Raw genomic sequence first — 16,532 nt, 5'->3', positions numbered from 1 at the left:
CATGAAATTATACTTGTATTTTTTGCCTGTGACATTTAAGCTGCGTCTAACTATATCAGAATTCTCTCTATCTTTCCCTATGGTCCTCCCATGCATGTATCATTTTACCGTAGTTCTTGTTACCAAGCTTCTGTCTTTCGCTAGTCACCATTCTCAGCACTCCTGAGACTAAATGATATCTAGGACGTGTCTGAGATGGGAGGTAAAGGAAAGGCACATAATCTGAACAAATCCTTCCTAGTAAATTTACAATGACTTTACACAAGTTATTTTAACTTTTTATCAAAAATATGAGATTTACATTGAACATGTTTGGGAGAATTAGAAACCCCAAACTTTTAAGTTTTGTTACGTCTAAATACTTTGACATTATGGCTCCTAAAGTAAGAGCTATTTCAGGCACATTTAATTTTTACATGTCAAACTTAACATGGATTTGCTGAAGTGAACTAAGTGATCATTACAGAAAGTTCAACTCTTCTAGGTCAGCTTTACGCCATTTGCCTTTTGTTTTGTGTTGATCTAGAAAAGGAAGAAGTTAGAGGTAATTTCCGTGATCCAACCATATAATTACAGTCTTTGTTTGAACAAAAGCTATTACATTAATGGCAGCAGTCACAGCACTGGTATTAAAGTTCTGTTGAGAAAATTCAGTTCATTGTTTTATGGAAATTGAGTGGAAAAATCAAATATTAAAAGTACTTCCAAAATTCATCAGGGTTGAATGTTGCAGTTACATCAAAACTTTCTTTTTTATTAGTGGCCAAGAAGATCAACTACTTCTAAGTCAATATATTGACTATAAACGGTTTACCAAATTGATATTTCATATAATTTATTATTATTTTTTGACCATTTTATCCTTGAATAACTTTAATAGATACTACTGGTTACTCACTGTGTAAATGGTACAGTATTCCTTTCTTGACAGGAGTCCATCTCCTTTATTAATACTGCAAAGAAATTATAACTCATATCTCTACACAAAAGCCCAGAAGGTAAAAGATTGGGGTGTAATTGAATGCATAGAATGTAATCACATTTCTGCAATCATGCTAATATAGATTCTTCATCAGCATGTAAATTATCCTGGCTATTAAGTCATAAAATTCAGCAAAATAATATTCTAGCAGCTAGAAGGTGATTGTCGTTTAAAATGCAGCTTTGGCTGATATTCCCCACGTGTACATATTTGCAGAGGCCAACTTTGAGGACAATTTTAGGGAGCATTAGTGTTGAAGGTCACCTGTGGTCCACCCCAGCCTGCCCTTCAGTGGCTAAAACCCAAGAAATACATACTATAACTTCCCATGACTTTGGAAGCAGTCTGTGGAGATATAGCTAACACAGCCTGGCAGTCTTGTCAGGAGGTTTCAATAGCATTGCCATAATGATTTTCTTTAATTTTATTATAAAACCCTCTTTGGAGAGGCAATCTGAGCTGCAGCACTGTCTCACTGTGAGCCTGCGTAGCTCAGGCAGGGGCAGTCCCAGGGGAGGTAGCTGCAGGACTGGTCAGTTTACCGTCCTAGACGGAATGCAGAACTGTGTGGCCCCTGCTGATTGCACTAGTCAAGTGGATGGAGACTCCATCAGCCAGGCTCTGACACGCAAACAGAATGGTTACACACTTAGAGCAAAGGTCTTCTCTGTCATGCAAATTTTCTCACCACCCCTAACTAGCATTAAGATAAATAATAAAATAAAATACTAAAATAAGGAAATAAAACGAGGAAACCGTGTTTCCTCGATAATATTGAAAAGTAAGATATGATGTAAAAAATCATTTCCTTTCCCCAAATAATTATGGGCATCAGACTCACCCAGGAACCAGGACACCCGCCCTGGACCCCTCAGTTCACTCACTTGGCTTCCCGGTCAGCTGCTCCCTCCTTGATTCAATGACCTTTCAGTGGGTTTCTGAACAGCTGGACTCATAAAATTCGTGGTCTTTGGAAGTCACATTGGCAGGGATCAAGCCCTCATTGATGGAGACGAACGGCCATCGTCCTTAGCTCGTTTGTGCCACAGTCGACAGTTGACAAGTGTGATTCATGAACTGGGTACAGTTAGGCTGCCATGATTGTTTCAGCCCTTTTTGTACAAAAGTGTCATTTGTGGTTCCTTCTTGTCCCCTTAGTACCGAGCCACAGCACTGCCAGCGTTCAAGTACTACGTGACCTGTGCTTGTCTCATATTCTTCTGCATCTTCATCGTGCAGATTCTCGTGTTACCAAAGTAAGTATGTGTATATGACTGTCCACTGGGACGCTCACCAGGTGTGCCGTCCCACTGGCCCACTTACACTTAAGGGTGTGAGATGTTAATTTCCCAATAGAGTGGTGTGTAACATGTCCCATGACACAGCAGTGGTGGACAGGGTGAAACTCTGGATCTGTGAAGTTACGTGGCCCCCATGTGCCATGTTTAGTTATAGAAATATTGGATTTTCAAAGTGAACATGAAAACCTTACAGGGTTTTAAAAAAATAAGTTGGACCTACTGACTTTAGTTTCGGTGTTACTCTGATGCCCAGTGTAAGAAGCGTAGCCAATAAACTTTGCCCAGAAAGGGCAAAATTGCTAGATGGTTTTTCTAATAAGCAAATGACATTACTGTATATTGAAAGGACAAAACCTCCTCTGGGCATGCGTTGCCCACCCATCCGTTCTGATTTCACATTCTTCTCCAGGAAGGCCAGTCTCTGCTACCGTGTCCGATTATTATAGGTGACTGTCCAACTCGTCTTCCCAGGAGAGACCTGGTACAGATGGGAGAAACTGAGTGAGCTGGATTTCACACATTCAAACTTTGGGGCAGGTTCTTCCTAGTTCTACCAATTGGTGAAAATCCAGCCACTCTGAAATTCCTAGACTGTCTTTCTCTCGCACCTTCTTAGTGAGTGCAGTATCAGTTAACTACTTTTTTTAGAGAAACAGATTCTTTCTGATTCTACAGCCTAAAAGAGAAGAAAAAGAAAACTCTTGTCCTTTTAATAATTGGATATACAGAAATAAATTTAAGATAAATTTTATTTTCCCTTGTCTATTTTGTCAAGGCCAAAGCAACTATTTTCAAACTAGTAGAATTTGGTTGTGCGTTTGCATTTAACTTCAGGGGCACAGCCAGTATTTGGGGGCAACTTGAATTGCCAAGGCTGAGTTACATTTTTCTCATGAGATGATGAGCAAACTAGAGAGAAATGGTCTGTCTTTCCTCCTGTACTTTAAAAGTGTTCTGGGCACTGAGCCAATTGAAAGGCATTTATACAAGAATAACACATTAAAGTATTATTCATATGTATACAGTTCCAAAGCTATCTGCCTCCTCTTAAAAGAAGTTCCTACTAAATTTGCTCTTCCCGTGTAAATTAGCATGAAAATGTGTGGGCCAATTGAGCTCTTCTTCTTCTAGACTTACAAAACCTTCAGTAAAATTTGCCAATGTCAACTTACCAGTTTTTCATTCAGAAAAAAAAAAAGTGTTAACAAATTAAGCTCTTTCTAAGTGCCAGGCCTGTGCCACATGGTGCAGGAGAAAAGGCTTATGTACTGGGTATTCCAATGTTCACAGGTGATACAAGTACTACCAGAGAAATGAGGCCTTCGTATTACTCTTAAGTAGATAAATGCATTCATTTTTCTACATCTTCCTGTTAAGTATTTTTATACCTTTACCATCAAAATTAAGACAGTTTATCACCCACTGAAAGGAGTTGGGAGAGAAGAAAGTGACTCAGGCATTTTAAAACATGATGTCAAAGAAGATTGACATTCAGGAACCAAATAGGACATTTCAAGGGATTTTGCTTAAAAAAAATAAATACATAAAATGTCAAGGAGATGTCTGCTCTGTCTTTGGTTTGATTTTCTTGTCTCTTCTGTTGTGTTGTTGAATTATGAGGCCCCACGGAATTCCATTCTCTCAGGCATCATCACCAATTACGGTTGTGTTTCTCTTGAGCAGCCAGTTGGATTTTGAGCACGAACATTGTGGTATCTGCTTGTTTTATTTCCCTCTTTGTGTTGGCAGTTTGAAAGCTCAGAATAAGGCCTGTGGGCTCCTCTAACAAAGAGAGTTCACACCTGCATTTTACTTATTTATTTGTTTATGAGAAAACTTGCCGAGTGATGTATTACAGGGAAAAGATACATTAAAATTAGCCAAAGGAAGAGACACCAAGGACAGAATCTGGGAGGAGTCCAAATGCAGAGCTTTTGGCGTCCTCTCCAGGTGGAGTCAGGGAGGGTGTGACTTTCTTCCGTTGATCTCCAGCTTCCCCCTGATGTCAGGCTAACATATTTACTCTCCAGTTACTTCAGAGGTTGAGAATGTCACTTCCTGTACAAGCTTCATATTATATTACATATTCTATTATGTTATATTATGTTACATTGTAGTACATTATATTAGTCTACTTCTTTGGCTTTCATGTTAATGTCCTCATTTTTCTTTCTTTTTCTTTTTAAAAATTCTTGCTGTGAAATATTTCAAACATACAGAAAAGTACAGAGCATAGTAAACACGCATGTGCACACAATCCAGACTTCACAAGTGTTAATCCTGCATCGTATTTACTGTAGATAAATTTCCATGCTCTTGGGACCATTATTGTTTGGGTATGCTTCCTATAAACAGCATCTATTTTTGTTTTTATTTATTCAGTCTGATATCTTTTTCTACATTAATATCCTTTATTTTGTTTGTATTTTGATTTTTTATTGATGTATATAGACCTAATTTTTACATTTCATTTTCATTGCTTTTCTTTTGTTCTCCTCCTCCCCACCTTCCAAACAATTGATGAAACTTTATTTTTTTTTCTTTACTAGTTAAGAAGAAATATATAGATAGATAGATAGATAGATAGATAGATAGATAGATAGATAGATAGATAGATATAGATATAGATATATAGATATATTTATATATATATATGTGTGTGTGTGACAATCTTTAAAATACAAATATATAGGATATAATAATATATTCTACATATTTTCCTTTTAATGATTACCATTAAAATTTAAGATACTCTTGATTTAATAAATTATCAAGTTAATCATTATGTCTCTTATATAATTATTTCTTAGCATTTTAGTTCCATATCATACTTGTAGTCAATATTTACCCACATTCTTTACCAATCCTTTTTGCTCATCAATGCTTTTTAAAAAATTCTTTCCTCAAATTTATTTTCCTTCTTGCTTATATATATAAGTTATTAGTTCTTTTATTGAGGGTCTGTGAGTAGCAACAGTTCCCCCTTTCTGTTTGTATTCAAATATCTTTATCTGCTTTATTTCACATCTGCTCTTGAGTAATAGTTTAACTGGGTATAAAACTTTAGGTTAGCTCTCATTTTCCCTTAATATTATAATGATATTATTATATTACATTTCCGCTTCTATTGTTGCTAATGAAATGCCTTCTGTCAATCCCTTTACATTCCTTTGTAGGTAATCTGTCCTTCCTCTCTGGATGCTTTTATTTTATTTTATTTTATTTTTATTATTATTTTTTTTTGCTGGATTTTCATTACTGTATTGTTTCTAGATGCGCATTTGTTGTTATTTACCTAAGTGACTAGGTGTGATTATTTTCAATCTGAGTGTTCATATCTTTGTTCAGTTCTTAGCAATTCTCTGACTTCATTGCCTTATATATCATTATCTTAACTGTATTCTTTCCTCCTGGGACTCATTAGTTGTACACAGTGCTATTCATTCTGACCCAGGTCTTGTAATTTTCCCCCAAAGTTTCTACTTTATTTATTTGTGCTTCATTCTAGTGAATTCTTCTAGTTTCAGTGATTACTTTTTCATATCTAAGAAGTCTATTTGGTTCTTTTAAAATCTGATTGTTTAAATAAATCTATAATTTGCCTATGGGTTTCATTTTTTTTATTTCCCATTATTACCAGACTGTAGACATATTGTATGAAAATAGAACTTGTTTCATTCTGTTACTTATGCTTTATAAATCATGAGTTCTGCCATTTAGTTCATCTATTTATGCTGACATGGTGGTGTGTCTCCTTGGGTTATATGTAATTTTAACTGTGAATTCATCAACAACAAGGGTTTTGGTCCATGGTAATCTCATGTGTTCTGAGTTGTGAAGTCATCACTATGGTGTAGTTCTCAGTGTCTCTGCCATGTACCTCTGGGATTTACCAGTTTTGTTAAATCCTTAGGTCAAGATTTCTGCACTAAATACTGTGTTTCCATGAAAATAAAACCTAGCTAGACAATCAGCTCTAATGCACCTTTTGGAGCAAAAATTAATATAAGATGCAGTATTATATTATACATGGTATTATATTATATTATCTTGTATTGTATTATATTATACCTAGTCTTATATTAAAATAAGACTGGGTCTTATATTAATTTTGCTCCAAAAGACACATTAGAGCTGGTTGTCCAGCTAGGTCTTATTTTCTGGGAAACATGGTAGATTGTGTGAATTTGATTAAGCCCTTAGAATGGAGCAGGATGGGTATCTCAGTTTTCAAAGATCATTCTTTTTCTATTCATGGTCCTAGACAGATAGTCAACTTCCCTGAAAATTATCAGGCTGGTGGACAGAGTTTTTATATTTCCTATTTCCTGATGGTACAGCACATTATGATTCTTGATTTTATTCAAGAGCTCAATTCCAATTTTATATTAATAAAATGAGTGTCACTTTCTTTGTGTAGACAGTCAATCTCACACTCAATGGCATATATCAGCCTCTGGTTCTTCCTCAGCCATTTAATATCAATACCTCTTGGCACTGTGTTTTCAAATCCCCTCTGTGTATCAGGTGTTTTCTCTACCTAGCTTATGAACTTGTCTATTTAAACATAATTTTTTTATACTTTATGAAACATTTTTATTTAGAATTATGGTGCTTCTCAGTTCTGCTAACATACCCTCATTAAAAAAAATGTTGAATGATAATTTTGTTTTATTTTTGTTTTATTTTTGGTAAATTGTCCCATGATTTTCAGAAAAAAAGAGAGGAAAGATTAAATGAGTGAGTAAATGAATAAATAAATGAATAACTAATAATAATTAATTTCTGACCAGTAAGAAAAAGTGCATTCCTGAAACAAGGTATTACATCATCCTTCTTTGGTCCATAATTTTTCAATCTGGCTCTAGTCTGAGAATTTTAATAGAGGTAATTAAGTTATTGGCTCCTCTTTTTGGAATTGTGCTCTCATTTTTGTCTGCCATGTACTGTAACTTTATCAGAAAGGTGAGCTACAGTTGAAGACCAAAAATGATCAAGCATAAATTGTATTTACATTTTTTAATAGCTTAATTCATATTATCTGCCAGACTAAATAGACTATGTTAAACCAGGCATGGACAATTATTAATATAAGGATGATTTTTTTTCTAATAAAGTTTAGTTAAATACCATGTGTTTCATTAGCCCAAGTTAAATTAAGAATGATGATATTTTAATTAATGAAAATGAGTAGCCAAGTTATAATCTTAAATATCTTATAACTTTTATTTCTGCTTAGATTCTTTAATGCTCATTCCATTACTCATTTTAATACTCAATACTCATTAATTCTTTAATACTTATGTCAAAAGAGTCTGTTTTGTTTTTATCTCCAAAAAGGAAAAAAAATAAGACAAAGTTTAAAGGTAGAATTATTCATATTCGTTGAAAGTAGACTTGGTTTTCTAAACACAAATGATGGAAAATAACTATTAGGGAGGCAGTTTGCTTTGGTGAGCAACCAAATGAATGGGCCCAAACACTGGATACACTGAACGTCAGTTACTGCCTGTGTACCTGGATGCAGTGGATGAGAACGTTAGGGCAAAGCAAGAGAGAGGGAGAGGGAGAAGGAAAGAAGGAGAGAAGGAAGGAAGGAAGGAAGGAAGGAAGGAAGGAAGGAAGGAAGGAAGGAAGGAAGGAAAGGGGAAGAAGAAGAAAATCCTCACTGTCCAAGATAAATGAACCAGTTCATGTTTTTCTGACATGAACAATATACAATTTTGGGTTCAGGTCATCTGAGAGTAAGGAAATGACTCACAATTAGTAGCTTAAATGTAAGTTAGTGGGTTAGTTCCTTCCCCACAGTCAAAGTCTAAGGTGGGGGTGACTCTCCGTCCCTTGGATTACTTGGCTTCCTCCAGTATACCACTCTGCTTTCCCTAGACCCTCCCCCTCATCTTCATTCTCTAAGATGGCAGCATTTACTTTCTGAGCAACAAAATGAAGTAGCCGACCCAGAAGCAGAGGGAAAAAGCATTCATAGCTGCTATCTCTTGGGAAACCTCCCAGAAGCTACCTCATGGCACTGTGGTTTATAACCCAAGTCTAAGATTAGTCACATGCTGAAACCTAGCTGCAAAGGAGGGCAGAATATGCAGTCTTTAGTCTGTGTAACATGGTACTTATCTAAAAATATTCTAACATCATGAAAAAAAATGGAATTCATGAAAATCTGTATTCTCTCCAGAAAAGAAAACTTATATTTGTTGAGGTTTGCCATATGTCACTGGTATAGTAAGATATGAGGAATCATAACAATCAGAAGAGAGCTGGGTATGTTGGGTATGTTTTCACTCAATAAAACAGGCCAGCATACCTTTACTTTGTACGTAGGGGTATATTCTGAGCATTTGTAATGGAAATATAAATTTATACTTGCATTCAGTACACACAGCCAGGATGTGCACCCATAATGTAGTTCCTTTTGCCTTTCCCACATCACAGGACCTCCAGGTGGCCTTTTCTCCATTTCACCTTTTGATTCTATCTTTTTCTTTTTTTTTTTTTTTTTAATTTGAAGTTCCCTTTCAATTTGAAGTTCTGTCATCTATCACTTAAAAGAGAGAGTTAAAGGGAGGGATTTTTATTATTTCATGCTAACTTAAAAGAAAGTTTCCATCCCTCAGTTCCCATCATCCTTGCTAAATACCACTTAACAGATGTGCAGAGAGTGTTGACAAAAGAATCTGCATTTGTGGAATCGTTCAACAGCTGTTTACTGAGCTACTGTATATCAAACAGAGTTAGAGATGCTTGGAAAATAGCAGTAACCCCTAAAAAGTTCCATCTGCCAAATAACTTACATTCTGTTAGGGGACACAAGAATAATGCAATAAACAAACACATATATAATATTCAGTGGTGCTAAGCTCTAAGAAGAATAAAGCAGAGCAGGACACTACCGAGTGATGGAAGGAGGTATTTCAGATGAGGATGGTCCAAGAAGGCATCACTGACATGGAAGCAGAAGTCTGAATGAATTGAAATAGGAATTATGTGAACATATGGCAAAAGAACATTCTAGATGATGGAAGTCACAGGTGTGTTCAAGGACCAGCAAGGAGGCAGGGTGGCAGGAGCAGAGTGAGCCAGGAAAGAGTAGCATCAGAGGAGCCGTTTGAGGGGCAGGCCATGTTGGCCCTCACAGCCTACTGGAAGAACGTTGCTGAATGCAACGGAAGCGCTAGAAGGTTCTCCACTGAGGACATGATCTAGTGATGCATAAAAGTATTGTTCTTGCTGCTCCAGAGAAGGGTGGAGGTAGAAATAGGAAGACCAGGTAAGATGATGGTTTGTGCTAGTATAGCAGTGGAGGTGGTAAAAAGTGATCAAATTCTGGATATACTATGACAAGTGACATAGACAGGTCTTATTACTGGATGGGCTATGAAGAATAAGCGAAAGTTAAGTTCTATGGAGGTTTATGGAGGGGAGGTGGGCGTGCGGGTTGGCCTGGACCGCTGGAGAAATGGAATTGCCATTTACAGAGAAGGAGAATCCTGGGGTAGGGAAGGTTGGAGATGGGTGTGGAATCAGGAACGCAGCTCTGGACATCCAGGATGTGTGCACCCATAATATAGTTCCTTTTGCCTTTCCCACATCACAGGACCTCCAGGTGGCCAACCCATCCCAAAGCTGCTAAGGCCTATCGTTAAAGAAAGCCTACTGTAATCTGTAATGGCAAGAATATTTAAATGCCTTTTCTCCTTTTCATCTTTTGATTCTATTTCTTTTAAACCAAATTCCCTTTCATTCTGAAATTCTATCATCTATCAAAGAGAGAGTTAAAGGAAGGGATTTTTATTATTTCCTGCTAACTTATACTTGAAAAGTTTTCTTCCCTCAGTTCCCATCATCCTTGCTAAATACCATGTAACCAATGTGCAGAGAGTGTTGACAAAAGAATCTGCATCATTCCTTGGGGGAAGGAGAAGGCGGGGGCAGAGGGAGAAGGGATGTGACAATCATCACACTACATAGAATTCCTGAGAAAGACCCTGTTACTTACCATTGAAATGGCTGATGCCTCATACAACTTTTAGGTTTTCTTTCCTCAGCACTTGTGCTTTTCTGTCCCTGTCAGGACCCGCTTGAAGCAATAAACTGACTGGGGGAAAAAGGAAAGGAGAGGGGACCGGCTCTCAAATCAGCCTTTCTCACTTACTGTGACAATATGCTTGATTGAAGTGCCAAAGTCAAAAATCATCATGAAAACATGTGATTTTTCTTGCCTTATGACAGGGAATAGTCAAGTTTGCTTTTCAGTGAATACATAAATCAATTATGTTTGTGTGCTGCAAAGAAACAGCTTTGCAACTAGAATGTTAATTAAAACTGATTATGTTACACAAACATCATAGTACGCTTAATGGGCCCGAACATGCTTTTGATAGAACAGGCAGGGTAAGTGGTTATAATTAAGAGCTTTTGACCAACCATTACTTTGCCTCATGGTATTTCTTGGTCCTGAGATGAGAGGTGCAGCCATGTGAACGAGAGGGCCAGAGTACCATGGGCTGGACCACGGGACAGCCTCAGCTGGAGCACATCAATGACAGTGTGGGCCACTCTGGGTCTGAATCTCAGGGCGTGACATCATGTTCCAAATACAAGATCATATCATCTGCCAACAGAGATAGTTTTCCTTATTCCTTCCCAGTCAGATGCCTTTGTTTTATTTCCCTTCCCAATTTCCCTGGCTAGACGCTCCAGTATGATGTTCAGTAGAAATAGTCACAGCACACATTTATTCTTGGAACATCGACCATGCTATGATATATACTGGGCCATAGAAGCATCTCAACAAATTTGAAAAGATTGAAGTAAATTGGAAAAGATAAAACTCTTGCGGTCAGGTATCTAACTACACCAACACCAAATTAGAAATTGAGAACAACGGGATATCAAAAATTATCCCCAATACATAGTTCATTGTTAAATTATATACTTTTGAATACCCTACAAGTCAAATAAAAAATCACGAGGGAAATTAGGAAATGTTTTGTATGTCAAAAATATATCAGAATATGTGGGATATAACGTAAAGCAGTCATTTACAGAGGAATTTGTAACTTTAAAATGTTTATATTAGAAAAGAAGAAAGGGTTAAAATCAGTGGTCTTAGGAAGCCAGGAAAAGATGAGCAAATCAAGTAAGTAGAAGAGAACACATACAAAAGAAGGAAGAAAAAAATTAATAAAACAGAAAAGACCAACACAGAAAAATAGGAAAGCCAAAAATGGATACTTTGAGAAAGTTTAAATAGTCCTAAGCCACTAGCAAAACTGATCAAGAAAGAAAAAGAGGGAGAGAGAACCACAAAGTACCCAAACTAATAATATAAGGAATAAAAGGGGTTCTTTACAGATCCTACAGGCATTAGCTGGATAAATATGGAATGTAATCACTCAAGGCCAAGAAGATTTATGTTCTGGATAAAATGTGAAAATTCACTGAAAAGACAACCTACCAAACCTGACACATAATGGAACAGAAAATGTAAATGGGTATCTATCTGTTAAATGTAGTAAGTTTGATTTCTTTAAATCTTCCCACAAAGAAGACTTCACACCCAGGTGATTTCTGTCTGAATTCTACCAGTCATTTTAAGAAAATAAAATGGAAGGAACTGGTCAAATATTAACAAATTTCATAATTGTGAATGGATAAAATGTCCTATTCGTGGAAAGAGGCTCGAAGTTTCCAGCTACGAAGCAAAGCCCACATCTGTCCTATTTGTATGAGATCTAGCTAAAATTGAAAGAGAAAGTTCTGAAATAAAGGATGGAAAACAGCTATTCTGGGAAACAGCTTACAGAAAAATAGAAAGCTGCAGTAATATAAATTTCTGACAATACAGAATTCACATGAAAGACATTCTGCATGAAAAAAGACATGTTATGATACAGTCACCAAGAAAGTTCAGCAATCATAAATCTTTATGCACTCCAGCATCTGTTTGAAATAAATAAAGGGAAATTATTAAAATGTTCAGATATACTGACAAACCCACAATCCTATTTGGGAATGTTAATGCATCCTAAAATTGACAGACCCAATTGAGCCAATAAGTCAGCTTACTGGGGATTTGACAAACTCACCAGGCTCTGTGAATAGAAGTATTTAGAGAACATGCTTTGTTCCCAGCAAAAGGAAAATACATATAATTTACAGAAAGCCATAAAACATTATAGAAGTAGAGCATATTTTTCACAGCCCGGAAGAAAAATAAATTGTCACGGCATAAATAATAACCGCAATCTCTGATCAAATCTGTTGAACTTAGAAATAACAAGAACAGACCAAAAATAATCTCTTTGTAGAATTTATAAATTAGACTTCTGAATTACTGTGGTATTAAAAGGAAATGGAAATTAAAATTATAGACCTTTTAGAAAAGAATGACAATAAGTAGCTATAAATCAAAGCTGTGGGATTTGGCTAAAACAGTAATTATAGGGATATTTATGTCCTACAATACATTTATTAGAAAATGCAAAAGATTGGCAATAAATGGCAATCAAGAAAAAGAACAATATAAGTTCTTTTTTTAAGAAGGAATTTTTTAACTTAAATCAGAATCTAATAACATAGAAAAGTGTCAGAAAGCATAGACCTTAATGATAAGCCAAAAGCTCGTTCTTTGAGAAGATCAACAAACATGCAAACTTTCAAAAGTGTCATTTAAAGAAAAAAGAGAAAAATAGCATTAAGTACAAGAAGAAATTATTTCAAATATGGAGACTTTTAAAATTTTAAGAGACTATTGGAATATTTTACATTCGAACATCTCAATGAAATGGATAATTTTTTTCTAGGAATATTATCAAAATTGACGTAAGAAATACAACCAACTGGTAAACATGGCCGAAATGTGACATATCTACTTCTAAAAATGGAACCTGGTCAGGAAAACAGTTTTGTGGACATAGAACCACACCACTTACTAGAGGTATCACGTAGGCAAGTCTCTCACCTTCTCTGGGCTTCAGTTTCTCTTTGGTAAAAGGAGGTGATGCTAGGAACCAGCCTACAGGATTCTTGTGAGGAGGGAATAAACTATACGTATAAAGCCCTAAGAGCAGCACTTGGCACCTGGGAAATGCTCTGTGGATGTCAGCTTCTGTCATCATAGCATCGTATCTTCACCATTCCCTCATCAGATGGTTGTACAGTTGAGATTTACCAAACCTTCAATATAAGACTCATTTATTATGTAAACACTTTCAGACCAAACTAAAAGAAATAATGTTTCTGAACTCAGCCTCCTGCGGCTGGCATTACCTTGACATCCAAAAGGAAACAGAGTCCAAGAAAACTCATCAGAGCTTATTTTATAAGAATAAAAATGGATAAGAAAGATGGCAAACAACTGTTCAGCAGATGAATTACTGTGTCTCTCTTTGGTCACAGGAGTGAGAAAGAGGCCTCCATACCTCTGCCGTAGGACTGCCTCCCACTCCCCCTTACACACACACACACACACACACATACACACACACACACACTCTGTCTGGCTAAGCAGCCAGGGCCTCTGTGGCTTCTGACGAGGGACTAAGGACTAGAGGGATGTCTTAAAGAAGGATCTTCGAGATGGGGAGGTAAGGAGACACGCAGTGCTCACCTGTACTGGACTGCAAGAAGGCTTAAAACAGGGCTGCCATCTTACGCATCTCTGTGCCATTACAGCCTACCATGGGCCTGCGCAGAAGACTAGTCTCCCTTCTAAGTGCATTTGCTGTATATACACCCTCCCAGCACACTTATTGTCACATAAAATGTGAACAAATGATGTTACCCAGCCGTGTGTTTGAAAACACTGTGAATCATGTCCAGGAGATAACTCTGCTCAAATCATCACTGAGTCAGGCCAAGTATGGGTTTGAAGTCAAGTGTGTAGAGATCTTGCTTGGTGTGTAATCCTCTCTCATAGTAGAAAAGGGATGTGAGTGTGTGGGCTGCCTGGAAGCTTCGTATCACGATGGCATTCTGGTGACTCAGCTCAGTGATCATTTGCTTCGTTTCCTTCCTTGCCAGGCTCACAGCTGTCACTGGCCAGAAATTTCAGCATTTTGCTGACTTGCATCTGAGTCTTTCGTCCCATCCCTGGACAGTCAGGGTTTTGCTCCTCTTCCACGGTCATCTCTTCTCTTCAGTATCTCTGGCCAGTCTCCTTGGCAGGGGGTTCACTGTGGTCTCAGACACGCCTGACTTCTCCTCTGATGTAACATTTGAATTTCATCTTAGATTATTTGTTGTGGTTCAGCTCATTTGATATCCCTGAACATTTCTACCCTTGCATTAAATGAAGTTTTAAGAGGTTTTTAGTTTTTTTAATTATTTTAAGGACCTCTCAGTAATGCATACAATTCTTATAAATACTTATATCTACCTATAACCTGTTGATGGCACAATCTGTAACTTAGCATATTTTTCACATGATCCCAGAAACCTTGAGTGTTCATTGACTCGTGCAAGAATGTAAAGGGCCATGGCCCGTGAGATTTGGGGGGAACCTCGGGAAACATTTAGATGCATTTGTACTGAAGGAAATTGAGTCTGATTGGATGTAGTGGGGGGGGAGGACTCAGTGTCTCCTGAGGGATGGGGCATGAGATCTTCAAAGGCATCCAGTGAGGCTGCCTGGACGCAGCCGCTGCCGGAACGTCAGGTCACAGGGCACCGAGAAGGTCACGGGCACATGTGGGCATGAAAGTGCTAGTAGCACAGACGAGTCACAGAAAGATCATTTTTCTTGAAAAAGAACTGTTATTTGACTCCATTTTAATGAGTCAAAACAAGTTGGTCAGACATAAGTGTGTACACTTTTCAATGACATATTTTTACTTTTAGCTTCATTTTCATTCTTCAAAAAATGAGTGAGAATTGAAGTCCCCATTTAATTAAGTCCTAATTAAGCTGAAAAGATGACTGATGTTCTTTCCGGAATAACAGGTGCTCTCCCCACACTAACCTGCGCCTTTTTGTTTCCTGGTAGAACGTCCATTCTTGGGATCTCCTTCGGAGCTGCATTTGCCTCCCTTGCCTCCATCCTCTTCGTCTGCTTTGCAGGACAGCTTTTGGTAGGTACTGCAAATGTGCACCTTCTTTGAAAACTGCTCATTGAGTGGAAACTGATTTCGTACTTCAAACAGGGAGCTTGTTCACGTACCCTTTCAAGAGCTACCGATCTCAGTAAAAGAACACATACCCTTCATGTCAACAGCCCAGAATGTAAACTGAGGCAGCTCGTGCACAACCCAGACACCGATTGGAAGATTATGTGAGATGTTGGCTGTCACATCATAAAGTTGTAGTTGTACATCTGTTTGTTTCTGTCAAGAGTTTTTATCATCTCCTCTACGTTTTCAGAGTATTTCTAATTGAGAATACAGCTATAGTAGGAGGCTTTTCATATACAGGGGAATTCGAATTCAAACCAAATATGTATTTTATACCCCCTTTCCAGATATAAAATATTGGAGCATACGAAAATAGCAAACATAAAAATATGTCTTCTTCGTGTTTTCATTTAAGCCAATCATTGTAGACTTAACAATTTAAATGCTAGTTCTGGATAGAAGAATTAAATCTATGTGTATTCTTCAGTGTAAAGCCATGTGGCAGGATGGCCCGAGCTGCATGCGAGCATCCTCAGAAGGCCATGGGATAGAAATCAGAAAACAATCAGTGTTTCATCTTGTGTATTGGAGCCGAGCTGAACCAGGAGAGGCCGCTCTGAGCTAGGTTTTGAGCAGCGTTCACAGGCATCCATCAGAGACACTTCTGTGATTTTTTTTTTTAACCAAAAGTTTAACGTTACAATCATTTGTTATACAAAATAAAGAGAAATAATCTTTAAAATATTTATCGGTGAACGCATGCCGTATGGTACCTGAGGTTAATGCAATTTCGTGTTTTTCATATTTTTGGAATTATGATTTCTCTTCCAGTTAGACTTTGACAGTCCATGTGGACGACAACTGAGGAAGCAGGCCGGAGCCTGCAGCACTCCCAGCCACCGGTCACTCGGGGCTAGGCGGCTCCCCCAGGGGGCTCTCTGGCTCCTGTGGCAGCATTTTTCTCATGGTTTTATCCTTTTCATCTGTTTCTTCATTGTCATGTCATTTTGCTGTTCAAAAGACACAGGATTACTGCCAGGAACATCACAGTGACAGAATGGCCTCCCGTGGCTCTGAAAAGCAGTAGTCTGGAGCCCTAGGCTTCCGTCACATTCCAGTTCAAAA

General features: G+C 37.6%; 1 protein-coding gene across 1 annotated transcript in view; it reads left to right on the top strand.

Annotated features, from left to right (window-relative positions):
• Positions 1-16,532, top strand: part of ADCY2 (adenylate cyclase 2) — a 348,589-nt gene that overhangs the window by 269,348 nt on the left and 62,709 nt on the right. The window contains exons 14-15 of the mRNA XM_074329098.1: positions 2,141-2,238; positions 15,284-15,368. Of these exons, the coding sequence (XP_074185199.1) occupies positions 2,141-2,238; positions 15,284-15,368 (183 nt within the window). The remainder of the gene's footprint in view (positions 1-2,140; positions 2,239-15,283; positions 15,369-16,532) is intronic.

The sequence above is a fragment of the Rhinolophus sinicus genome, linkage group LG03, assembly GCF_036562045.2.
Source record: "Rhinolophus sinicus isolate RSC01 linkage group LG03, ASM3656204v1, whole genome shotgun sequence".
NCBI classification, from domain to species: domain Eukaryota; kingdom Metazoa; phylum Chordata; class Mammalia; order Chiroptera; family Rhinolophidae; genus Rhinolophus; species Rhinolophus sinicus.
Note: the sequence above shows the minus strand (reverse complement) of the source record. Positions and strands in the feature narration are given on the sequence as shown.